The sequence below is a fragment of the Oncorhynchus tshawytscha genome, linkage group LG02 (assembly GCF_018296145.1).
Source record: "Oncorhynchus tshawytscha isolate Ot180627B linkage group LG02, Otsh_v2.0, whole genome shotgun sequence".
Taxonomy (NCBI): domain Eukaryota; kingdom Metazoa; phylum Chordata; class Actinopteri; order Salmoniformes; family Salmonidae; genus Oncorhynchus; species Oncorhynchus tshawytscha.
The window spans coordinates 8,555,450-8,581,323 of NC_056430.1; the positions used below are offsets into that span (position 1 = coordinate 8,555,450).

General features: G+C 45.0%; 1 protein-coding gene across 2 annotated transcripts; it reads left to right on the forward strand.

Moving 5' to 3' along the window:
• Positions 1–3,002: 3,002 nt before the first annotated feature.
• LOC121840694 (integrin alpha-7-like) lies at positions 3,003–20,350 on the forward strand. 2 transcript variants are annotated; one of them, XM_042305554.1, is made up of 6 exons: positions 3,003–3,206; positions 3,878–3,991; positions 6,070–6,168; positions 6,334–6,459; positions 17,026–17,169; positions 18,910–18,999. In XM_042305554.1, the coding sequence occupies exons 1-5, from the start codon at positions 3,135–3,137 to the stop codon at positions 17,134–17,136; spliced, it is 522 nt and encodes a 173-aa protein (XP_042161488.1). In that variant the 5' UTR covers positions 3,003–3,134; the 3' UTR covers positions 17,137–17,169; positions 18,910–18,999. The 2 variants fall into 2 exon arrangements, with proteins under 2 accessions (XP_042161488.1, XP_042161484.1); XM_042305550.1 differs by lacking the exon at positions 17,026–17,169 and having other exon boundaries at positions 3,004–3,206; positions 18,910–20,350.
• Positions 20,351–25,874: the final 5,524 nt, after the last annotated feature.

Below are 25,874 nucleotides of genomic sequence, written 5' to 3' on the forward strand. Positions count from 1 at the left end.
GCTTTTAATCAGGGAAAGGTGTCTGGTAACATGACTGAATACAAACAGTGCAGCTATTCCCTCCGCAAGGCTATCAAACAAGCTAAGCGCCAGTACAGAGACAAAGTAGAATCTCAATTCAACGGCTCAGACACAAGAGGCATGTGGCAGGGTCTACAGTCAATCACGGACTACAGGAAGAAACCCAGCCCAGTCACGGACCAGGATGTCTTGCTCCCAGGTAGACGAAATAACTTTTTGCCCGCTTTGAGGACAATACAGTGCCACTGACACGGCCTGCAACGGAAACATGCGGTCTCTCCTTCACTGCAGCCGAAGTGAGTAAGACATTTAAACGTGTTAACCCTCGCAAGGCTGCAGGCCCAGACGGCAACCCCAGCCGCGCCCTCAGAGCCCTCAGAGCATGCGCAGACCAGCTGGCCGGTGTGTTTACGGACATATTCAATCAATCCCTATACCAGTCTGCTGTTCCCACATGCTTCAAGAGGGCCACCATTGTTCCTGTTCCCAAGAAAGCTAAGGTAACTGAGCTAAACGACTACCGCCCCGTAGCACTCACATCCGTCATCATGAAGTGCTTTGAGAGACTAGTCAAGGACCATATCACCTCCACCCTACCTGACACCCTTGACCCACTCCAATTTGCTTACCGCCCAAATAGGTCCACAGACGATGCAATCTCAACCACACTGCACACTGCCCTAACCCATCTGGACAAGAGGAATACCTATGTGAGAATGCTGTTCATCGACTACAGCTCGGCATTCAACACCATAGTACCCCCAAGCTCGTCATCAAGCTCGAGACCCTGGGTCTCGACCCCGCCCTGTGCAACTGGGTACTGGACTTCCTGACGGGCCACCCCAGGTGGTGAGGGTAGGCAACAACATCTCCTCCCCGCTGATCCTCAACACTGGGGCCCCACAAGGGTGCGTTCTGAGCCCTCTCCTGTACTCCCTGTTCACCCACGACTGCGTGGCCATGCACGCCTCCAACTCAATCATCAAGTTTGCGGACGACACAACAGTGGTAGGCTTGATTACCAACAACGACGAGACGGCCTACAGGGAGGAGGTGAGGGCCCTCGGAGTGTGGTGTCAGGAAAATAACCTCACACTCAACGTCAACAAAACTAAGGAGATGATTGTGGACTTCAGGAAACAGCAGAGGGAACACCCCCATCCACATCGATGGAACAGTAGTGGAGAGGGTAGCAAGTTTTAAGTTCCTCGGCATACACATCACAGACAAACTGAATTGGTCCACTCACACAGACAGCATCGTGAGGAAGGCGCAGCAGCGCCTCTTCAACCTCAGGAGGCTGAAGAAATTCGGCTTGTCACCAAAAGCACTCACAAACTTCTACAGATGCACAATCGAGAGCATCCTGGCGGGCTGTATCACCGCCTGGTATGGCAACTGCACCGCCCTCAACCGTAAGGCTCTCCAGAGGGTCGTGAGGTCTGCACAACGCATCACCGGGGGCAAACTACCTGCCCTCCAGGACACCTACACCACCCGATGCTACAGGAAGGCCATAAAGATCATCAAGGACATCAACCACCCGAGCCACTGCCTGTTCACCCCGCTGTCATCCAGAAGGCGAGGTCAGTACAGGTGCATCAAAGCTGGAACCGAGAGACTGAAAAACAGCTTCTATCTCAAGGCCATCAGACTGTTAAACAGCCACCACTAACATTGAGTGGCTACTGCCAACACACTGTCAATGACACTGACTCTACTCCAGCCACTTTAATCATGGGAATTGATGGGAAATTATGTAAATATATCACCAGCCACTTTAAACAATGCTACCTTATATAATGTTACCTACCCTACATTGTTCATCTCATATGCATACGTTGATACTGTACTCTATATCATCGACTGCATCCTTATGTAATACATGTATCACTAGCCACTTTAACTATGCCACTTGGTTTACATACTTATCTCATATGTATATACTATACTCGATATCATCTACTGTATCTTGCCTATGCTGCTCTGTACCATCACTCATTCATATATCCTTATGTACATATTCTTTATCCCCTTACACTGTGTATAAGACAGTAGTTTTTTTGGAATTGTTAGTTAGATTACTTGCTCGTTATTACTGCATTGTCGGAACTAGAAGCACAAGCATTTCGCTACACTCGCATTAACATCTGCTAACCATGTGTATGTGACAAATAAAATTTGATTTGATTTGATTTGAAGAATTTAAATTGATAAAAAGATCTAACACAACATTAGGTGATAATGTATGGATTATTATGGATTTATAATCAGCTACAGTGGGAATTTGACATATACTTAGGTTAAGGCATGATTACACAAGAACATATATTTATAACCTTCTAATAGGCGTGGTCAACGTCGTACACATCTAGACAGCAAATACATCTCTGTTGCTAGGCAGGAATTGAATTGTTTCCTCACTGGTGTAGTCACAGCCCTGTCTGTCACTACAACCTTTTGTGGGCGTGTATGTGTGAGATTGTACTGCAGTAGGAGAGATGTTATGGTGGGCCTCTCTGGCCCCTTTCCCAGACGTTTCTGCATCTGTTGATTTGATCCGGAGACACATTCCTCACTCCTCCCCGTTCCGCAGACGGCCTGCCATATCAGAGACTAAAAAGTGCCTTTCACCTCCCTCTTCAGAAATATGAAGCAGATTTTGAAGTTGCTACTCTCAAGTCATTTTCCATATTTCTTCGTCCCATCTACCCTTCATTGACCCCAACACATGCATTCCTTATACATGTCACGTAATTCATGACTTCTAGTGTGGTAACTTGAATCAGTGCATTTCAAGCTAGAGTCTAACAATAGCAAGTGTTTTCTTTGCAGCTGGCCTATCTAAGGGAAATCTCTCAGTTCTGCCCCCAGGACAAGACTCGTGACAATAAACGTCAACCTGCTTGTTGCGTTTCCTTGGAAACAATATATATTTTATATTCACCTCAGTCTACAAACACCGGAAGAAATTGTCCAAGTCTTCAATTTACACAACTCTGTGGATTATAATAAACAAGTTATTGTAAACAAATGTGCCGTCTTCTGTTTCCTGTCCCCGTGAACAGTTCAGGAGGAAGGGGCGATCCCACCCGGAAGAGGAGGGGCATGTGATGACCAAGGGCAGTCTGGGTAGGACCACGCCCGCTGTGGCTGCCTCCGAGAGACGGAAGTCACTCAAACTGGTGAGTGAGGGAGGGAGGGAGGGAGAGAGGAGGGAAGAGAGAGAGGGGTAGAAGGTGGGAGGGAGGAGGGTGAGGGAGGGGAGATGGAGGATAGGGGGAGAGAGAGGGGTAGAAGGTGGGGAGAGGGAGGAGAGAGGTAGGAGGGGGAGGGAGGGGAGATGGAGGGGAGAGAGAGGGTTAGAAGTTGGGGGATAGGAGGAGGGGATAGAGTGATAGAGGGAGGGGAGAGAGAGGTAGCCCCCTAGGGGGAGAGGGAGGGGGATAGGGGGAGAGAGGGAGGGGGGGAAGAGAGGGAGATGGGGGTAGGGGGAATGGGAGGAGGGAGAGAAACAGAGGTAGGAGGGGGAGGGGGAGAGAGGGAGATGGGGGAGAGGGAGATGGGGAATGGGAGGAGGGAGAGAAACAGAGGTAGGAGGGGGTTGTAAACCAAATGTCAGAGTCAGTTGACCTGTACAGTAGAAATAAGCTTCAAACCCTAAGAGTCCTGCACACAATCCTTACTGCTAGTTTGACTGGGCAGGGAAGGGGAAAGTGGAATACCTAGTCAGTTGTACAACTGAATGCCTTCAACTGAAATGTGTCTTCCGCATTTAACCCAACCCCCTCTGAATCAGAGATTGAATACCGACCCTGCTATTCTCATCACTAGTTTCCCCCCCGTCTGTCTGTAGGACTGTCTGCTGGGTTCAGCGCATTGCGTCCTTTTCCAGTGTCCTCTCCTCAGTTTCTCTGGCTCTGCTGTCCTCAAGATCCAGGGACGTTTGTGGAACAGCACCTTCCTGGAGGTAAAACACCACGTCACTTATCACATTGTGTTAATAAAGACTACTGTTCCCATAATGCAATGCATTACATGCAGAGAGAGAGGGAGGGGGATAAGGGGAGAGAGGGAGATGGGGTATAGGGGGAGAGAGGGAGATGGGGTATAGGGGGAGAGAGGGAGATGGGGTGAGAGAGGGAGATGGGGGTGAGAGAGGGAGATGGGGGTGAGAGAGGGAGATGGGGGTGAGAGAGGGAGATGGGGGTGAGAGAGGGAGATGAGGGGTAGAGAGGGATGAGGGGTAGAGAGGGATGAGGGCTAGAGAGAGATGAGGGCTAGAGAGGGATCAGGGCTAGAGAGGGATCAGGGCTAGAGAGGGATCAGGGCTAGAGAGGGATCAGGGCTAGAGAGGGATCAGGGCTAGAGAGGGATTAGGGGTAGAGAGGGATTAGGGGTAGAGAGGGATTAGGGGTAGAGAGGGAGGGGGGATTAGGGGTAGAGAGGAGGGGGGATTAGGGGAAGAGAGGGAGATGGGGGTGAGAGAGGGAGATGGGGGTGAGAGAGGGAGATGGGGGTGAGAGAGGGAGATGGGGGTGAGAGAGGGAGATGAGGGGTAGAGAGGGATGAGGGGTAGAGAGGGATGAGGGCTAGAGAGAGATGAGGGCTAGAGAGGGATCAGGGCTAGAGAGGGATCAGGGCTAGAGAGGGATCAAGGCTAGAGAGGGATTAGGGCTAGAGAGGGATTAGGGGTAGAGAGGGATTAGGGGTAGAGAGGGAGGGGGATTAGGGGTAGAGAGGGAGGGGGATTAGGGGAAGAGAGGGAGGGGGGAGAGAGTAAATAATAAATAATAAATGCATTGTAATTGAAATCTAAAATCCTTAGTTACGAAATCGATTTGGTCTGGAATACAATTTAAATGATTGTTGAAGAATATAATTTATAAATGCTTCATGACCTCAGTTCAACTGTCACACTCCGTGAGAACCCAAAATATAAACTTGTTTTATTCCAATTTTTGTAAACAAAAAACTATGTATAGCCTCAACACATGGTAAACACATGGTAAATCTATACTATACCGTGGATGGTCAGTCCTTGCATCCATAGCGCTGGCTGTGAAATATTGTCACGATCGTCGTAAGAAGCAGACCAAAGCATCATTTTAATGGCTGACGAAAACACTGTAGTAAACTGAACAAAACAATAAATGAACAACGACCGTGACGCTATATACCAAAATGTGCTGACACCCACAATGACAAAAAAGGCTACCTAAATATGGTTCCCAATCAGAGACAATGACTAACACCTGCCTCTGATTGAGAACCATATCAGGCCAAACACAGAAACAGACAAACTAGACATCCAACATAGAATGCCCACTCAGATCACACCGTGATCACAAACAAAACATATAAACATACAAAGCAAACTATGGTCAGGGCGTGACAAATATTCCTTCCCAGGGCCCGAGACTTGGTTTATCTCGCCATGCACTGCCAGTCTATGCTATTTACAAAAATATATAAGATAATATTTATCCCCATCGAGTTATGAGGGGTTCGCTGATGAATTTACTCTTCCCTTCTCTCTCCTCTCTTCTTCTCTCTTCTCTCTCCTCTCTTCTTCTCTCTTCTCTCTCTTCTTCTCTCTTCTCTCTCTCTTCTCTCTTCTCTCTCTCTCTTTTCTCTCTTTTCTCTCTTCTGTCTTCTCTCTCTTCTTCTCTCTCTTCTTCTCTCTTCTCTCTCTTCTCTCTCTACTTCTCCCTCTTCTTCTCTCTCCTCTCTTCTCTCTCTCTTCCCTCTCTCTTCCTCTTCTCTCTTCTCTCCCTCTCTCTTCTCTCTCTCTCTTCCTCTTCTCTCTTCTCTCCCTCTCTCTTCTCTCTCTCTCTTCCTCTTCTCTCTTCTCTCCCTCTCTCTTCTCTCTCTCTCTTCCTCTTCTCTCTTCTCTCTTCTCTCTCTGTTCCTCTTCTCTCTTCTTCTCTCTTCTCTCTCTGTTCCTCTTCTTCTCTCTTCTCTCTCTCTCTTCCTCTTCTCTCTTCTTCTCTCTTCTCTCTCTGTTCCTCTTCTCTCTTCTTCTCTCTTCTCTCTCTCTTCTCTCAGGAGTTCCCATCAGTCAGCGCTCTGGAGCTGCTGGTTAGAGCCAACATCACAGTCAAGTCGAGCATCAAACACCTGGTGCTGAGGGATGCTGCCGCACAGGTAACACACACACACACACACACTTAACTATTCACATGAATAACTAGGGCCAGGCTTTTCCTGACCATGGCGCTGAGCTCTAACTTAGGAGATACATACACATTAAAGACAAGACACTTCACAATAAAACACTCATTACTTTATATGACTGTGTTTCCCCTGTAGGTCCCAGTGATGATTTACCCAGAGGTTGGTCTGACTGCCCAGTACTGGATCCCCTGGTGGTGGATTCTCATAGCCATCCTGGCTGGTATCCTGGTGTTGTCTCTGATGGTCTGCATCCTCTGGAAGGTACCAACACCTAGTATAACACACAATAAGCACCTCTATTACTGTTCCTACATATCTCTATTATCCTGGTGTTGTCTCTGCTGGTCTGCATCCTCTGGAAGGTACCAACACCTAGTATAACACACAATAAGCACCTCTATTACTGTTCCTACATATCTCTATTATCCTGGTGTTGTCTCTGCTGGTCTGCATCCTCTGGATGGTACCAACAACTTTAATAGTAGACTAAACACCTCTATTACTGGGCCTTACATATCTATATAATCAGAGGTGGAAAAAGTACTCAATTGTCGTACTTGAGTAAAAGTAAAGATATCTTAATAGAAAATGACTCAAGTAAAAGTGAAAGTCAACCAGTAAAATACTACTTGAGTAAAAAGTCTAACGTTCCACATTCCAGAGCAACCTGCTCTATCAGCACTAATTGATTAATGAGCTAAATGATTGAGGTAAAAGAATGAGCTAAATGAATGAGGTAAATGATTGAGGTAAAAGAATGAGCTAAATGAATGAGGTAAATGAATGAGGTAAATGATTGAGGTAAAAGAATGAGCTAAATGAATGAGGTAAATGAATGAGGTAAATGAATGAGGTAAATGAATGAGCTAAATGAATGAGGTAAAAGAATGAGGTAAATGAATGAGGTAAATGAATGAGCTAAATGATTGAGGTAAAAGAATGAGCTAAATGAATGAGGTAAATGAATGAGGTAAATGAATGAGGTAAATGAATGAGCTAAATGAATGAGGTAAATGAATGAGGTAAAAGAATGAGCTAAATGAATGAGGTAAATGAATGAGGTAAATGAATGAGGTAAAAGAATGAGCTAAATGAATGAGCTAAATGATTGAGCTAAATGAATGAGGTAAATGAATGAGGTAAAAGAATGAGCTAAATGAATGAGGTAAATGAATGAGGTAAATGAATGAGGTAAATGAATGAGGTAAATGAATGAGGTAAATGATTGAGGTAAAAGAATGAGCTAAATGATTGAGGTAAAAGAATGAGCTAAATGAATGAGGTAAATGATTGAGGTAAAAGAATGAGCTAAATGATTGAGGTAAAAGAATGAGCTAAATGATTGAGGTAAAAGAATGAGCTAAATGAATGAGGTAAATGATTGAGGTAAATGAATGAGGTAAATGATTGAGGTAAAAGAATGAGCTAAATGAATGAGGTAAATGAATGAGGTAAATGAATGAGCTAAATGAATGAGGTAAATGAATGAGCTAAATGAATGAGGTAAATGAATGAGCTAAATGAATGAGGTAAATGATTGAGGTAAAAGAATGAGCTAAATGAATGAGCTAAATGAATGAGGTAAATGAATGAGCTAAATGAATGAGGTAAAAGAATGAGCTAAATGAATGAGGTAAATGATTGAGCTAAATGAATGAGGTAAATGAAAAATTATTTTGATTTCACAGGTTTAAACAAAAATCTACTCAAAGGACCTACATGAACTGTTACTTCTTTGGGGTTCGAACCGGTTTAGAACTTTATCTTCTGGTCGGAACATCGGAATGATTTGAAAATGATTTTGGTTCCAACCCCTGGTTCTCACTCAACTTACCTGGTAAAATACATGGCTGGTAAACTGGTGCTGACCCTGCATACTCTGGAAGGTCCACACACATCATACTGTATATTAGTTACTGTAGGTGCCCACGTATCCCTATTATCCTGGCTGGTAAACTGGTGCTGACCCTGCATACTCTGGAAGGTCCACACACATCATACTGTATATTAGTTACTGTAGGTGCCCACGTATCCCTATTATCCTGGCTGGTAAACTGGTGCTGACCCTGCATACTCTGGAAGGTCCACACACATCATACTGTATATTAGTTACTGTAGGTGCCCACGTATCCCTATTATCCTGGCTGGTATACTGCCGCTGGTCCACTGTTCTGCATACTGTGAAAGAAGACTACACATCCCTATACTCTTATCATTCAATCATGATGTATTTTGTACAGATCTACAGATCTTTGTTCTATTCTCCTCACCTCTCTGAGATAAGTCAGTTATTTATCTCTGCTCTAGTCCATCTCTCCTCTCCTCATCTCTAGTCCATCTCTCCTCATCTCTAGTCCATCTCTCCTCTCCTCATCTCTAGTCCATCTCTCCTCTCCTCATCTCCAGTCCATCTCTAGTCCATCTCTCCTCTCCTCATCTCTAGTCCATCTCTCCTCATCTCTAGTCCATCTCTCCTCTCCTCATCTCTAGTCCATCTCTTCTCTCCCCATCTCTAGTCCATCTCTCCTCTCCTCATCTCTAGTCCATCTCTCCTCTCCCCATCTCTAGTCCATTGCTCCTCTCCTCATCTCTAGTCCATCTCTCCTCATCTTTAGTCCATCTATCTTCTCCCCATCTCTAGTCCATCTCTAGTCCATCTCTCCTCCCCCAACTCTAGTCCATCTCTCCCCATCTCTAGTCCATCTCTCCTCTCCTCATCTCTAGTCCATCTCTCCTCTCCTCATCTCTCCTCTCCACATCTCTAGTCTATCTCTCCCCTCCACATCTCTAGTCCATCTCTAGTCCATCTCTCCCCATCTCTAGTCCATCTCTCCTCTCCACATCTCTAGTCCACCTCTCCTCTCCCCATCTCTAGTCCATCTCTCCTCATCTCTAGTCCATCTCTAGTCCATCTCTCCTCTCCACATCTCTAGTCCACCTCTCCTCTCCTCATCTCTAGTCCATCTCTCCTCTCCTCATCTCTAGTCCATCTCTCCTCATCTCTAGTCCATCTCTCCTCTCCCCAAAACAACAAAAATTAACAGTAAACATTACACATACAGAAGTTTCAAAACAGTAAAGACATTACAAATGTCATATTATATATATATACAGTGTTCTAACAATGTACAAATGGCTAAAGGACACAAGATAAAATAAATAAGCATAAATATGGGTTGTATTTACAATGGTGTTTGTTCTTCACTGGTTGCCCTTTTCTCGTGGCAACAGGTCACAAATCTTGCTGCTGTGATGGCACACTGTGGAATTTCACCCAGTAGATATGGGAGTTTTTCAAAATTGGATTTGTTTTCAAATTCTTTGTGGATCTGTGTAATCTGAGGGAAATATGTCTCTCTAATATGGTCATACATTGGGCAGGAGGTTAGGAAGTGCAGCTCAGTTTCCACCTCATTTTGTGGGCAGTGAGCACATAGCCTGTCTTCTCTTGAGAGCCATGTCTGCCTACGGCGGCCTTTCTCAATAGCAAGGCTATGCTCACTGAGTCTGTACATAGTCAAGGCTTTCCTTAATTTTGGGTCAGTCACAGTGGTCAGGTATTCTGCCGCTGTGTACTCTCTGTGTAGGGCCAAATAGCATTCTAGTTTGCTCTGTTTTTTGTTAATTCTTTCCAATGTGTTAAGTAGTTATCTTTTTGTTTTCTCATAATTTGGTTGGGTCTAATTGTGCTGCTGTCCTGGGGCTCTGTAGTGTGTGTTTGTGTTTGTGAACAGAGCCCCAGGACCAGCTTGCTTAGGGGACTCTTCTCCAGGTTCATCTCTCTGTAGGTGATGGCTTTGTTATGGAAGGTTTGTGAATCGCTTCCTTTTAGGTGGTTGTAGAATTTAACAGCTCTTTTCTGGATTTTGATAATTAGTGGGTATCGGCCTAATTCTGCTCTGCATGCATTATTTGGTGTTCTACGTTGTACACGGAGGATATTTTTGCAGAATTCTGCGTGCAGAGTCTCAATTTGGTGTTTGTCCCATTTTGTGAAGTCTTGGTTGGTGAGCGGACCCCAGACCTCACAACCATAAAGGGCAATGGGCTCTATGACTGATTCAAGTATTTTTAGCCAGATCCTAATTGGTATGTTGAAATTTATGTTTCTTTTGATGGCATAGAATGCCCTTCTTGCCTTGTCTCTCAGATCGTTCACAGCTTTGTGGAAGTTACCTGTGGTGCTGATGTTTAGGCCAAGGTATGTATAGTTTTTGTGTGCTCTAGGGCAACAGTGTCTAGATGGAATTTGTATTTGTGGTCCTGGTGACTGGACCTTTTTGGAACACCATTATTTTGGTCTTACTGAGATTTACTGTCAGGGCCCAGGTCTGACAGAATCTGTGCATAAGATCTAGGTGCTGCTGTAGGCCCTCCTTGGTTGGTGACAGAAGCACCAGATCATCAGCAAACAGCAGACATTTGACTTCGGATTCTAGCAGGGGAGGCCGGGTGCTGCAGACTTTTCTAGTGCCCTCGCCAATTCGTTGATATATATGTTGAAGAGGGTGGGGCTTAAGCTGCATCCCTGTCTAACCCCACGACCCTGTGTGAAGAAATGTGTGTGTTTTTTGCCAATTTTAACCGCACACTTGTTGTTTGTGTACATGGATTTTATAATGTCGTATGTTTTACCCCCAACACCACTTTCCATCAGTTTGTATAGCAGACCCTCATGCCAGATTGAGTCGAAGGCTTTTTTGAAATCAACAAAGCATGAGAAGACTTTGCCTTTGTTTTGGTTTGTTTGATTGTCAATTAGGGTGTGCAGGGTGAATACATGGTCTGTTGTACGGTAATTTGGTAAAAAGCCAATTTGACATTTGCTCAGTACATTGTTTTCATTGAGGAAATGTACGAGTCTGCTGTTAATAATAATGCAGAGGATTTTCCCAAGGTTACTGTTGACACATATTCCACGGTAGTTATTGGGGTCAAATTTGTCTCCACTTTTGTGGATTGGGGTGATCAGTCCTTGGTTCCAAATATTGGGGAAGATGCCAGAGCTAAGTATGATGTTAAAGAGTTTTAGTATAGCCAATTGGAATTTGTTGTCTGTATATTTGATCATTTCATTGAGGATACCATCAACACCACAGGCCTTTTTGGGTTGGAGGGTTTTTATTTTGTCCTGTAACTCGTTCAAGGTAATTGGAGAATCCAGTGGGTTCTGGTAGTCTTTAATAGTTGATTCTAAGATCTGTATTTGATCATGTATATGTTTTTGCTCTTTATTCTTTGTTATAGAGCCAAAGAGATTGGAGAAGTGGTTTACCCATACATCTCCATTTTGGATAGATAATTCTTCGTGTTGTTGTTTGTTTAGTGTTTTCCAATTTTCCCAGAAGTGGTTAGAGTCTATGGATTCTTCAATTGCATTGAGCTGATTTCTGACATGCTGTTCCTTCTTTTTCCGTAGTGTATTTCTGTATTGTTTTAGTGATTCACCATAGTGAAGGCGTAGACTCAGGTTTTCCGGGTCTCTATGTTTTTGGTTGGACAGGTTTCTCAATTTCTTTCTTAGATTTTTGCATTCTTCATCAAACCATTTGTCATTATTGTTAATTTTCTTCGGTTTTCTATTTGAGATTTTTAGATTTGATAGGGAAGCTGAGAGGTCAAATATACTGTTAAGATTTTCTACTGCCAAGTTTACACCTTCACTATTACAGTGGAACGTTTTACCCAGGAAATTGTCTAAAAGGGATTGAATTTGTTGTTGCCTAATTGTTTTTTTGGTAGGTTTCCAAACTGCATTCCTTCCATCTATAGCATTTCTTAATGTTACTCAGTTCCTTTGGCTTTGATGCCTCATGATTGAGTATTGCTCTGTTTAAGTAGACTGATTTTGCTGTGGTCTGATAGGGGTGTCAGTGGGCTGACTGTGAACGCTCTGAGAGACTCTGGGTTGAGGTCAGTGATAAAGTAGTCTACAGTACTACTGCCAAGAGATGAGCTATAGGTGTACCTACCATAGGAGTCCCCTCGAAGCCTACCGTTGACTATGTACATACCCAGCGTGCGACAGAGCTGCAGGAGTTGTGACCCGTTTTTGTTGGTTATGTTGTCATAGTTGTGCCTAGGGGGGCATATGGGGGAGGGAATGCTGTCACCTCCAGGCAGGTGTTTGTCCCCCTGTGTGCTGAGGGTGTCAGGTTCTTGTCCGGTTCTGGCATTTAGGTCACCACAGACTAGTACATGTCCCTGGGCCTGGAAATTATTGATTTCCCCCTCCAGGATGGAGAAGCTGTCTTCATTAAAATATGGGGATTCTAGTGGGGGATATAGGTAGCACACAGGAGGACATTTTTCTCTGTTAGGATAATTTCTTTTTGAATTTCTAGCCAAATGTAGAATGTTCCTGTTTTGATTAATTTAATGGAGTGAGTTAGGTCTGCTCTATACCAAATTAGCATACCCCCTGAGTCCCTTCCCTGTTTCACACCTGGTAGTTTGGTGGATGGGACTACCAGCTCTCTGTAACCTAGAGGGCAACCAGTGGGTCCATCTCCTCTATACCAGGTTTCTTGCAGGATGACAATGTCTGTATTACCGATTTCTTTGGTGAAGTCCGGGTTTCTGCTCTTTAGGCCAAAGGCAGATGACCTCAGGCCTTGGATATTCCAGGATAATATAGTGAAGGCTTTTTGTTCCATAGAGTGTCCAATGTTGTTGGTCGTGGTTTAGCCTCAGGCCAGTAAGTGTGAGCAGAGCCTGCTGAGCATCTGGTACATGCCATTGGCTTGGGCGAGTGTGAGAGTGGGGGTTGGGACTGTTTGCCCGCTCACTACCTGGGCGTATGTGTGGCTTCCATGTTGAGGCCCTCTTTGCGGGGTGGGGTGCATGGGGTGGGCAGGAGTGGCATAGGTCTGATCTGAGGGGGCCTAAATGGAGTGTGGGCATGGTTGACGTGGGGGTGTTGATTGGTTGGGGTGGGGGTGTGGATGTGTCTGGGTGTACTGTGGTCTGGATGTAATTCCTCTTGGCGTGGGTCCTCTATGTGTAGGTCCAGGGGAGGTCCTGCAGATCTGGGAGGGTGTCTCGCTGGTCTGGGTGGGGTGTCTATTGATCTGTTGCTCCTGTGTAGAGTGTTGGGGATACGTTTGAGAGCGATGTCCTTTAGAGTCCGGGCAAAGGTGGGCACTGCTGCCTTGTAGAGGTGGACCTGGTCATAGAGGCTGTTCAAGTCCAGGGTGGAGTGGTGGGCCAGGAAAACGTTTGGTTTTGAGGCACAGTCACGGGAAATACTTGCATTTACCCGCTGTATTGTGGCGGGGTGGAAGTCTTTTCGTGGTAGCAGGGTGGAGATAACCACTTGTGCGTTGGGGAAAGTAGAAGAAGCCTTTTCAATCACTCCCTTCAGTGCTGTGGCCACTCTTTCCTGCTGTGCTCTCAGGTCGTTTGTGCCTGTGTGTATTATTATGTGGCTGGGTGAGCCTAGTTTGGCCTCAGACAGAAGGTCTAGGGCGCGCTGGGTGTTTGGACACCAGAGTTTAGACACACTGTGTTTGGGAAAAGTTTTTTTCTTCGATATATTTCCCATTTGAGTCCATAAGTAGTACAATCTGTGTCTTGTGTTTGTCCTCAGTGGGTGGGGGGGTTGTCAGAAGGGCTATCAGGGTGGCTGACAGGGGGGTGCTCAGAGGGGTGAGAGCCTCTGGGCTTGGGGTTCTTCATTTGTCTGTTGTGCTGTGATGTCGACTCTATGGTCAGGGTCTGGTGTGGACTGTTCTGCTGTGGTGTCGAGACTTTTGTTGGGTGCTGAGGTGGGCTGTTCTGCTGGCTTCTCTGTGGGGGTGGCCACCTCTCTAGTGGGTTGTTCTCTGTCACACTCCGTCCCCCTCAACTTCTCCTCCATCCCCCTCACCCTCTCCTCCATCCCCCTCAACCTCTCCTCCACCAGCAGTCTGATACTCTCCTCTAGTGCTCTGTTCTGCTCCTCTTTCTCCTGTTGTATTTGTCTCACCACTGTCCAAAGTGCAGATATGTCTCTGTCCACCTCCAGCTCTCCGGGTCTGGTTAAGGGGCTGTTGTTGTGCTGGACTGTTGTCTGGGTCTGTGCTGACTGAAGTGTAATCACCTGCTGTTCCAGCTCCACCTGCCTTATCTCCAGCTGGGTGAATTTGTCCTTCATTTCAATGAGGGAGTGGTAATCTGTGCTGGGAGGTTGACCCTCCGCTGGGGGTTGCTCATCTGTGGGGTTACATAATGAAGAGGTCTGGTCTGATCCTCTCGGGGTGGGGGTATCTTTATCAAGGGAGAGTTTCTCCTGCTGAGCTAATTCTTTGATTAGGTGAAAGTCCAGCTGAAACTGTTTGTGGTTACCTTGTAACATTACTGTTCCGGACTTATAGATATTTATATTACTTAACTCAGAGTCCTCGTTGTCAAGTATTCTGAGTTTCCACCCCTCGTTAATCCCCCCTCTCGTAACAGAGGGGTAGTGTGCTAATATAGCACTGTGCCATGCCAGGGGATGGTTTGTGTGGAAGATAAGGTTGCTGATGTTCCCATTTTTGTAATAGTCAGCAAAAAGTGTCTCTTGATTTTCCATAAGGAGCTTCATTTTGTACTCTTTTCTTGACTTATCATTCTTTACATGCAAAGGGTACTGTATTTTAATTACCTCTGAACAGCGGGAGGGAGCTTCTAAGGCCTCTCCATTTGGTTGGGGTAGACTGTGTGACTCTCCTGCCATTGTTGGGCTAATGAGCTTTGACACCTCTCACTTGACACGTCAGTGCTATTTGAAGCTGTATCAAGCTTGGCAGAATTATGTTAGAATTAGAGTTAGAAATCCTTATAAAGTAATGTTGTGTATTTTTCTTCTTGGCTTCTGGAAAAAAATATATACAGTTTCAGACTAAGCATTACTCACTCAGTTCCAGGTTGGATGGTGTTTTCAGGTTTCTGTTGTTTTCCAGAGAATTTACTGTATAGAGAAACAAATCTTGGTAGTTGTGAACCTTCCAGGTGATTCCGTAATTCCGTCCAAAATCAGGTTGTAGGTTTTAAGTTTTGATTTGAAGTAGGGGTTATGTTGTAGAGGGTAGAATCCAGTATGTGTTCCTGACAAAAAATCTAAGTTTATCTAACTCCTAATCTATCTTTTTTAAAGAAAATGCTGAAAAATGCAGGAGCTCATCTGATTGTTACTTCACTCTCTCTCTGTCTCTCTCTCTCTCTCCATCTCTAGTCCATCTCTCCTCTCCTCATCTCCAGTCCATCTCTAGTCCATCTCTCCTCTCCTCATCTCTAGTCCATCTCTCCTCATCTCTAGTCCATCTCTCCTCTCCTCATCTCTAGTCCATCTCTCCTCTCCACATCTCTAGTCCATCTCTCCTCTCCACATCTCTAGTCCATCTCTCTCTCCACATCTCTAGTCCACCTCTCCTCTCCCCATCTCTAGTCCATCTCTCCTCTCCTCATCTCTAGTCCATCTCTCCTCTCCTCATCTCCAGTCCATCTCTAGTCCATCTCTCCTCTCTCCTCTCCTCATCTCTAGTCCATCTCTCCTCTCCCCATCTCTAGTCCATTGCTCCTCTCCTCATCTCTAGTCCATCTCTCCTCATCTTTAGTCCATCTATCTTCTCCCCATCTCTAGTCCATCTCTAGTCCATCTCTCCTCCCCCAACTCTAGTCCATCTCTCCCCATCTCTAGTCCATCTCTCCTCTCCTCATCTCTAGTCCATCTCTCCTCTCCTCATCTCTCCTCTCCACATCTCTAGTCTATCTCTCCCTCCACATCTCTAGTCCATCTCTAGTCCATCTCTCCCCATCTCTAGTCCATCTCTCCTCTCCACATCTCTAGTCCACCTCTCCTCTCCCCATCTCTAGTCCATCTCTCCTCATCTCTAGTCCATCTCTAGTCCATCTCTCCTCTCCACATCTCTAGTCCACCTCTCCTCTCCTCATCTCTAGTCCATCTCTCCTCTCCTCATCTCTAGTCCATCTCTCCTCATCTCTAGTCCATCTCTCCTCTCCCCATCTCTAGTCCATCTCTCCTCATCTCTAGTCCATCTCTAGTCCATCTCTCCTCTCCACATCTCTAGTCCATCTCTCCTCTCCACATCTCTAGTCCACCTCTCCTCTCCACATCTCTAGTCCATCTCTAGTCCATCTCTCCTCATCTCTAGTCCATCTCTAGTCCATCTCTCCTCTCCTCATCTCTAGTCCATCTCTCCTCTCCTCATCTCTCCTCTCCACATCTCTAGTCTATCTCTCCCCTCCACATCTCTAGTCCATCTCTCCTCTCCTCATCTCTAGTCCGTCTCTCCTCATCTCTCCTCTCCACATCTCTAGTCCATCTCTCCTCTCCACATCTCTAGTCCATCTCTCCTCTCCACATCTCTAGTCCACCTCTCCTCTCCCCATCTCTAGTCCATCTCTCCTCTCCCCATCTCTAGTCCATCTCTCCTCTCCACATCTCTAGTCCATCTCTCCTCTCCCCATCTCTAGTCCATCTCTCCTCTCCACATCTCTAGTCCATGTCTCCTCTCCACATCTCTAGTCCATGTCTCCTCTCCACATCTCTAGTCCATCTCTCCTCTCCACATCTCTAGTCCATCTCTCCTCTCCACATCTCTAGTCCATCTCTCCTCTCCCCATCTCTCCTCTCCTCATCTCTCCTCATCTCTCCTCTCCTCATCTCTAGTCCATCTCTCGTCTCCTCTCCTCATCTCATCTCTCCTCTCCTCATCCCTCCTCTCCCCACCTCTTTTACTCTGTACTTTTATTCACCTCCCTCCCTCCATACATCTCTGTTGTAACTCCTTCTCCTCCCCCTCTCCTCCTTCTCCTCTTCCTTCTCTTCCACCCTCTCCTCAGTGTGGGTTCTTCAAGCGTACAGAGCGCCACCCCCAGTACGAGACAGAATACTACCACGCCCACATGCACATTCAGCCCTCTGAGGTGGAGAAGCAGGCATCAGACCAATAGGTTCCTGCTTTCCCCTACCTTCTCCCCCAAGCGGTAAAACCACGCACCCTGGCCTGCCTCGAACTGGCATGCCCTGGTCTCTCAAGCCCTGTAGTTCCCCTTAGACACTGATCCAGTTTCAGTTTTGCGTTGCCTCCTCTAATGGTTAAGGTTAGGGGTTTTGGGGGATAGGTAAGCTGATCCTAGATCTGTGCCTAACAGACAGAGAGCTGTTGTGCTGCATGCTGTGGCTCTGCCTGCTGTGTGATCTTTGACCTTAAATTCTGTACCTGAAACAAGTTCATTCTGGAACAAGGAAGTTGTGTTCATGTTGCTAATAATTCTGGTTCTATTCATTAACATTATCACCTGGTCCCACACTTGATAACAATGTTAGAATTCCAGAATGAACATGTGTTCTCTGTTGTTCTTTTGTGTTTCTGACAAAAAGGGGGGTGGGGGCTGTAAGAGTGTGGTGGTTGTAGGTGAAATGACAACTTGTGGCAGCACAATTGTAATGTTTTGCAAGGCACTGGTGTGTTTTCTTTGCTTGTGTGTCACCTGTTTTACTGACGTTTCACAAGTCATCTGAACATTTTGGTTTGTGCACAATCAAAAGCAAAACAATCTCCTTTGGGTTACTCAGCGGCATCGGCAAAGAGCATTTTTCATACGCTCTCTCCTTCCCTCCCCTTTCTCTCTCCCCGCTCTCTCCTTCCCTCCCCCTTCTCTCTCCTTCCCTCCCCTTCTCTCTCCTTCCCTCCCCCTTTCTCTCTCCTTCCCTCCCCCTTTCTCTCTCCTTCCCTCCCCCTTCTCTCTCCTTCCCTCCCCTTTCTCTCTCCTTCCCTCCCCCTTCTCTCTCCTTCCCTCCCCCTTCTCTTTCCTTCCCTCCCCCTTCTCTCTCCTTCCCTCCCCCTTCTCTCTCCTTCCCTCCCCCTCCTCTCTCCTTCCCTCCCCCTTTCTCTCTCCTTCCCTCCCCTTTCTCTCTCCTTCCCTCCCCCTTCTCTCTCCCACTCTCTCCTTCCCTCCCCTTTCTCTCTCCTTCCCTCCCCTTTCTCTCTCCTTCCCTCCCCTTTCTCTCTCCCACTCTCTCCTTCCCTCCCCTTTCTCTCTCCTTACCTCCCCTTCTCTCTCCCACTCTCTCCTTCCCTCCCCCTTTCTCTCTCCTTCCCTCCCCCTTCTCTCTCCTTCCCTCCCCCTTCTCTCTCCTTCCCTCCCCCTTCTCTCTCCCACTCTCTCCTTCCCTCCCCTTTCTCTCTCCTTCCCTCCCCCTTCTCTCTCCTTCCCTCCCCCTTCTTTCTCCTTCCCTCCCCCTTCTCTCTCCCACTCCCTCCTTCCCTCCCTCCTTCCTTCCCTCCCTCTTCTCTCTCCCACTCCCTCCTTCCCACCCCTTCTCTCTCCTTCCCTCCCCCTTCTCTCTCCCACTCCCTCCTTCCCTCCCCCTTCTCTCTCCTTCCCTCCTTCCCTCCCCTTCTCTCTCCTTCCCTCCTTCCCCCCTCTCTCTCTCCCACTCCCTCCTTCCCTCCCCCTTCTCTCTCCCACTCCCTCCTTCCCTCCCCCTTCTCTCTCCCACTCCCTCCTTCCCTCCCCCTTCTCTCTCCCACTCCCTCCTTCCCTCCCCCTTCTCTCTCCCACTCCCTCCTTCCCTCCCCCTTCTCTCTCCCACTCCCTCCTTCCCTCCCCCTTCTCTCTCCCACGCCATCCTTCCCTCCCCCTTCTCTCTCCTACTCCCTCCTTCCCTCCCCCTTCTCTCTCCCACTCCCTCCCTCCTTCCCTCCCCATTCTCTCCCACAGTGTGGTTTCTTCCGTCGGGTCCAGTATGAAGACCAAGTGCCTCAGTACCATGCGGTGAAGATTCCCCACCAGGACCTTCCCCAGTTCCATGAGAGCCAGAAGGCAGGGTTCCTCCACAAGAAAGAGTGGACTACACACTGGAGCGACGGAACCTCCTGATCGACAGCAACAACAAAAACAAGGAATTGAATTATAACAACCTCCCCGATTCAACCCACATGGCGCTCACTAACTCTGAGGTGTAATAAATGTGTGCACACAGACTGGCCGTGTACATTTGGGGCTACGTCCTCATTCTTTCACCCTTCTTCTGAAGTGGACTTATTAATGCTGACTACTCTCTCCTGCATATTTATATGGACAGTGATGCTAACTTTCTACATCGTCTCTATAGTCCAGCATTTTGGATTTGACATCAAATGTTCCGTATGAGGTGACAGTACATAATGTCATCTTTCACTTGAGGGTACTATTTATACATATCTGATTTGCCATTTAGAAATGAAAGCACTTTATAGATCTAGTCCCCCTCATTTGAAGATGTCATAAGTATTTGGAAAAATTTAACTTATAGTGTCAAATGTAGTATTTGGTCCCATATTCCTAGCACACAATGACGACATCAAGCTTGTGAAGATCCAAACGTGTTGGATGCGTTAGATGGTTCTAAATATTTCTACATGATTATGGATCATCTTGAATCATGAAAGACGATGAGTGAGAAAGTTACAGAGGGTCAAAGATCTTTCCCCCAAAACATGCTAACCTCCATTGTTATTGGTAATGTTGAGAGGTTAGCATGCTATCCTCCATTGTTATTGGTAATGTTGAGAGGTTAGCATGCTATCCTCCCTTGTTATTGGTAATGTAGAGAGGTTAGCATGCTAACCTCCCTTGTTATTGGTAATGTAGAGAGGTTAGCATGCTAACCTCCCGTGTTATTGGTAATGTTGAGAGGTTAGCATGCTAACCTCCCTTGTTATTGGTAATGTTGAGAGGTTAGCATGCTAACCTCCCTTGTTATTGGTAATGTTGAGAGGTTAGCATGCTATCCTCCCTTGTTATTGGTAATGTTGAGAGGTTAGCATGCTAACCTCCCTTGTTATTGGTAATGTAGAGAGGCTAGCATACTTTGCTGTAGCTTCTATAACTTTACTCACTCATCATTATTCACAATTCATTCATGATTTTTCTTAATCATGGCATTATCAGGATTGATATAGAACTGTTCACAAACATCTTATCTACTCACTTAGATGGAATATCACTCTAATCACCATTCGGTTCCTATTGGGCAAAACCCAAAACCCAAGAAATCTGGGAGCAAATACTCAGTTTTTGACTACTTTAGTACACTATAAGTACAAATTTGTCCAAATACTTAAATCAGATATGAAAATACCCTCAATTAAAAGGTGACATTCTGTCTGTCACCTCATATGGGGCAGGGTAGCCTAGTGTTTGGGGCGTTGGACTAGTAAATGGAAGGTTGCAAGTTCAAACCCCCGAGCTGACAAGGTACAAATCTGTCGTTCTGCCCCTGAACAGGCAGTTAACCCACTGTTTCTAGGCCGTCATTGAACATAAGAATTTGTTCTTAACTGACTTGCCTAGTTAATAAAGGTAAAAAATAAATATGAACAATTGATCTCAAATCCGAAATGATGAAGTATAGAGCCACATGTAAAAATGTTGCATCACTGTCCAAATACATACACTACTATACTAATAGTTCGCCAGCTTTTCACACTTGGCATTCTCTCAACCAGCTTCACCTGGAATGCTTTTCCTTGAAGGAATTCCCACATATGCTGAGCACTTGTTTGCTGCTTTTCCTTCACTCTGCGGTCCGACTCTTCCCAAACCAACTAATTGGGTTTGAGGTCGGGTGATTGTGGAGGCCAGGTCATCTGATGCAGCACTACATCACTCTCCTTTTTGATCAAATAGCCCTTACACAGCCTGGAGGTGTGTTGGGTCATTTTCTGTTGAAAAACAAATCACTAAGTGCAAACCAGATGGGATGGCGTATCGCTGCAGAATGCTGTGGTAGCCATGCTGGTTAAGAGTGCCTTGAATTCTAAATAAATCACTGACAGTGTCACCAGCAAAGCACCCCCACACCATCACACCTCCTCCTGCATGCTTCCCGGTGGGAACCACACATGCGGAGATCACTTCACGGTGGGAACCACACATGCGGAGATCATCTGTTCACCTACTCTGTGTCTCACAAAGACACGGTGGTTGGAACCAAAAAATCGAACAGTTGGACTCATCAGATCAAAGGACAGATTTCCACCGGTCCATTGCTCCTGTTTCTTGGCCCAAGCAAGTCTCTTCTTCTCATAGGTGTCCTTTAGTAGTGGTTTCTTTGCAGCAATTCGACCATAAAGTCCTGATTCACACAGTCTCCTCTGAACAGTTGATGTTGAGATGTGTCTGTTACTTGAACTCTGTGAAGAATTTATTTGGGCCGCAATTTCTGAGGCTGGTAACACGAATGAACTTATTCTCATGAGAGCCAGTTTCATCATAGCGCTTGATGGTTTTCGTGACCGCATTGAAGAAACTTGAAAAGTTCTTGAAATTTTCTGGATTGAAACTTTCATGTCTTAAAATAATGATGGACTGTCGTTTCTCTTTGTGCTGTTGTTGCCATAATATGGACTTCGTCTTCTACCAAATAAGGATATCTTCTGTATACCCCCCCCACCTTGTCACAGCACAACTGATTGGCTCAGTTGGAAAGACATTTCAATAATGAACTTTTAACAAGGCACACCTGTTAATTGAAATGCATTCCTGGTGACTACCTCATGAAGCTGGTTGACAGAATGCCAAGAGTGTGCAAAGCTGTCATCAAGGCAAAGGGTGGCTACTTTGAAGAATTTCAAATATATAATATATTTTGATTTGTTTAACACTTTTTGGTTAATACATGATTCCACGTGTGTTATTTCATAGTTTTGATGTCTTCACTATTATACTACAATGTAGAAAATAGTAAAAATAAAGAAAAAGCCTTGAATGAGTAGGAGTGTCCAAACTTTTGACTGTGACTGTATTTTCCAAAAATATTGTGTTTTCAGCTGTTTAAAGCTGGTGTGCAAAAATGAAACTTAAGGACAGGAAGCATAGAAATCGCACACATAGAACAGATATAGCGCTTCTTAGACATGCTTTCAATGAGAATGACATATCTATAACTCACAATTCTATGTGAATGTGTTCAGGTCACCCAAAATGTTACATATTGCAGCTTTTAGATATATGTACAATTATGTTTGTATTTATGGATTCATTTACTTCTACCTGATGCCTTTCAAGAAGGTTATCGATTAAGATTTCTTTTTCCTAATCGAAAACGATAGAAGGCATTGGGAAGCGTGTGCAGCGTGTCCCCTTACTACACTCTTAGATGCTGTCTAGAATCTAAAAGGGTTCTTTGGCTGTCCCCATAGGACAGGGCTCTCCAACCGTTCCTAGAGAGCTACCGTCTTGTAGGTTCACGCCAACCCCTATTGTAACTAACCACATTCAGATAATCAACCAGCTAATTAATAGCATCAGGTGAGAAAAAACCTACAGGACGGTAGCTCTCCAGGAACAGGGTTAGAGAGCCCTGCCATGTGAGAACCATTTGAATGGTTCCAGGAAGAACCCTTTTGATTCCATTTAGGGCCCTTTCTACAGAGGGTTCAACATGGAACCCGAAAGACTTCCACCTGGAACCAAAAGGGTTCTATCTGGAACCAAAAAGCGTTCTCCTTTTGGGACAGCCAAAAACCCTTTGTGAATTATTTTTCAAAGTGTTTGACTTGGAGTGCTGATGATTGTAAACAATTGTTTATTACAGTTTTATTTATATTTGCATAAAAGTGCCTTATGGTAGAACCTGCATTGTGTTATGGTAGAACCTGCATTGTAAGTATATTTATAACGGCCTTTTGATTGTTTATCCCAACTTAAACATGTGCTTCTACTGCATTTTAAAGAGGCTATTTATAGAAAGCGTTACCATATTCTGTTGCAGTTAGAGCTTCTGAAGGTTACAGAACGTTATGAATGTCTTCTGGACTGGATGGAATGAGATGAGGAGCAGAGATCCCTGAGACAATGGTGGAATATGGAGAAAATAGGAATAGAATGCATAGAACCCATAGTTATAGAAATAGAATCCCTATTATGTTCTATAGATTATATTTCTATGTGGTGAGTCAACTTTGTAATGATTAGATATAGCAGGGAAATCTTGTTATAGCTGCATGAGAGAATATCAGTGTTCAGAGTTTTTTTTTGGTCATGATTTTATTTATTTCTGACTGGCTGCCCTGTATTACCATTGTAAATACCAACACATCTCTAAGACTAATGAATTAAAATTGACAGCTAACAGAGGGGAAAGTTTGATGAGCATCGACTGGGTTTGTTGATGGTTTTTCTGTCAAAATGCCAGATCCTGCATTTTGGCTTGTGGACACTAGATGATGATAACACATTCTGGTTTGACTTGGCTTGGAAAGAAATACTGGTACTGTATATATATACCGAACCCACCCCACTTCTCCTTTACCCAAATCCAGACAGGTGATGGTGTATTTCTATGTTTGACCCGGTAGGGTTCTCAATCAGGGACAGCTGTCTATCGTTGTCTATCTGATTGAGAACCATACTTAGGCAGCCCTTTTTCCCACCTGTCTTTGTGGGAAGTTGACTTTGTTTATGGCACATAGCCTTTAGCGTCATGGTTTGTTTTGTTGTGTTTATTGTTTTGTTCAGCGTCTTTTCATTCTAATAAAGAATATGTACCACGCTCACCACGCTGCACCTTGGTCCAGTTCCTTCAACGGCCGTGACATACAGACCTATATCTATCCTACCCTGCCTTTCTAAGGTCTTCAAAAGCCAAGTTAACAAACAGATCACCGACCATTTCGAATCCCACTGTACCTTCTCCGCTATGCAATCTGGTTTCAGAGCTGGTCATGGGTTGATCTCAGCCACGCTCAAGGTCCTAAACGATATCATAACCACCATCAATAAAAGACAATACTGTGCAGCCGTATTCATCGACCTGGCCAAGGCTTTCGACTCTGTCAATCACCATATTCTTATCGGCAGACTCAACAGCCTTGGTTTCTCAAATGATTTCTTCGCCTGGTTCACCAACTGCTTCTCTGACAGAGTTCAATGTGTCAAATCAGAGGGCCTGTTGTCCGGACCTCTGGCAGTCTCTATGGGGGTGCCACAGGGTTCAATTCTCGGGCCGACTCTCTTCTCTGTATACATCAATGATGTCGCTCTCGCTGCTGGTGATTCTCTGATCCACATTTACGCAGACGACACCATTCTGTAAACCTCTGGCCCTTTGTTGTACACTGTGTTTACTAACCTCCAGATGAGCTTCAATGCCATACAACTCTCCTTCCGTGGCCTCCAACTGCTCTTAAATGCAAGTAAAACTAAATGCATGCTTTTCAACCGATCGCTACCAGCACCTGCCCGTCCATCCAGCATCACTACTCTGGATGGTTCTGACTTAGAATATGTGGACAACTACAAATACCTAGGTGTCTGGTTAGACTGTAAACTCTCGTTTCAGTCTCACATTAAGCATCTCCTATCCAAATTTAAACCTAGAATTGGCTTCCTATTTCGTAACAAAGCATCCATCACTCATGCTGCCTAACATACCCTCGTACGACTGACCATCCTACCGATCCTTGACTTTGGCAATGTCATTTACAAAATAGCCTCCAACACTTTACTCAGCAAATTGGATGCAGTCTATCACAGTGTCATCCGTTTTGTCACTAAAGCTCCATATACTACCCACCACTGTGACCTGTATGCTCTCGTTGGCTGGCCCTTGCTTCATATTCGTCGCCAAACCCACATCTATAAGTCTTTGCTAGGTAAAGCCCCGCTTTATCTCAGCTCACTGGTCACCATAGCAGCAACCCACCCGCATCACGTGCTCCAGCAGGTATATTTCACTGGTCACCCCCAAAGCCTATTCCTCATTTGGTCTCCTTATCCTTCCAGTTCTCTGCTGCCAATGACTGGAACTAATTGCAAAAATCATTGAAGCTGGAGACTCATATCTCCCTGACTAACTTTAAGCATCAGCTGTCAGAGCAGCTCACAGATCATTACACCTGTACATAGCCCATCTGTAAATAGCCCACCCAACTACTTCATCCCCATATTATTATTATTTTTTTGCTCCTTCGCACCCCAATTTCTCTACTTGCACATTCACCTTCTGCACATCTATCACTACAGTGTTTAATTGCTAAATTGTTATTACATCACCACTACGGCCTATTTATTGCCTTACCTCCCTAATCTTACCTCATTTGCACACACTGTATATGTTTTTTTCTATTGTGTTATTGACTGTATGTTTGTTTTATTCCATGTGTAACTCTGTGTTGCTGTTTGTGTCGCACTGCTTTGTTTTCCCTCCCGGTGTCATGTGACTCGTTAGTGTTTAACCTACCTGGTTAAATTAAGGTGAAAAAAATATATAATAAGAATAATAAAATAAAAAAAAAAACATCCGTCCCATAGGACGGTGCACAATTGTCCCAGCGTCGTCCGGGTTTGGCCATCATAGTAAATAGGAATTTGTTCTTAACTGACTTGCCTAATTATATGCCTAATTATATAAATGCCTAATTATATAAGGTTAAATAAATAAACACAAATATATATATATCCAAATGCCAAGAATACTTAAACATTTTGTAAAAACTGTTCATATGTAAGAATACATTGTTTCGAGAATGAAAATGCAGAGGTATCCTTATATAAAATAAATGGAACATTCAAAGGATGAACGCATATGCTTTTTGTAATTACATTCAGTATGTACAGTATAACAGTACTAAGGGTAGACTGTGGTTCCTTAATCTTAATGAAATACAATTGCCTGCATGTTTCAATTCACAGATACACTG

Coding starts and splice junctions, on each gene's coding strand:
- LOC121840694 (XM_042305550.1), top strand. CDS start 3,135: ATGACCAAGGGCAGTCTGGGTAGGACCACGCCCGCTGTGGCTGCCTCC. Junction 3,207..3,877: donor GACGGAAGTCACTCAAACTG/GTGAGTGAGGGA, acceptor GTCTGTCTGTAG/GACTGTCTGCTGGGTTCAGC. Junction 3,992..6,069: donor GGAACAGCACCTTCCTGGAG/GTAAAACACCAC, acceptor CTCTTCTCTCAG/GAGTTCCCATCAGTCAGCGC.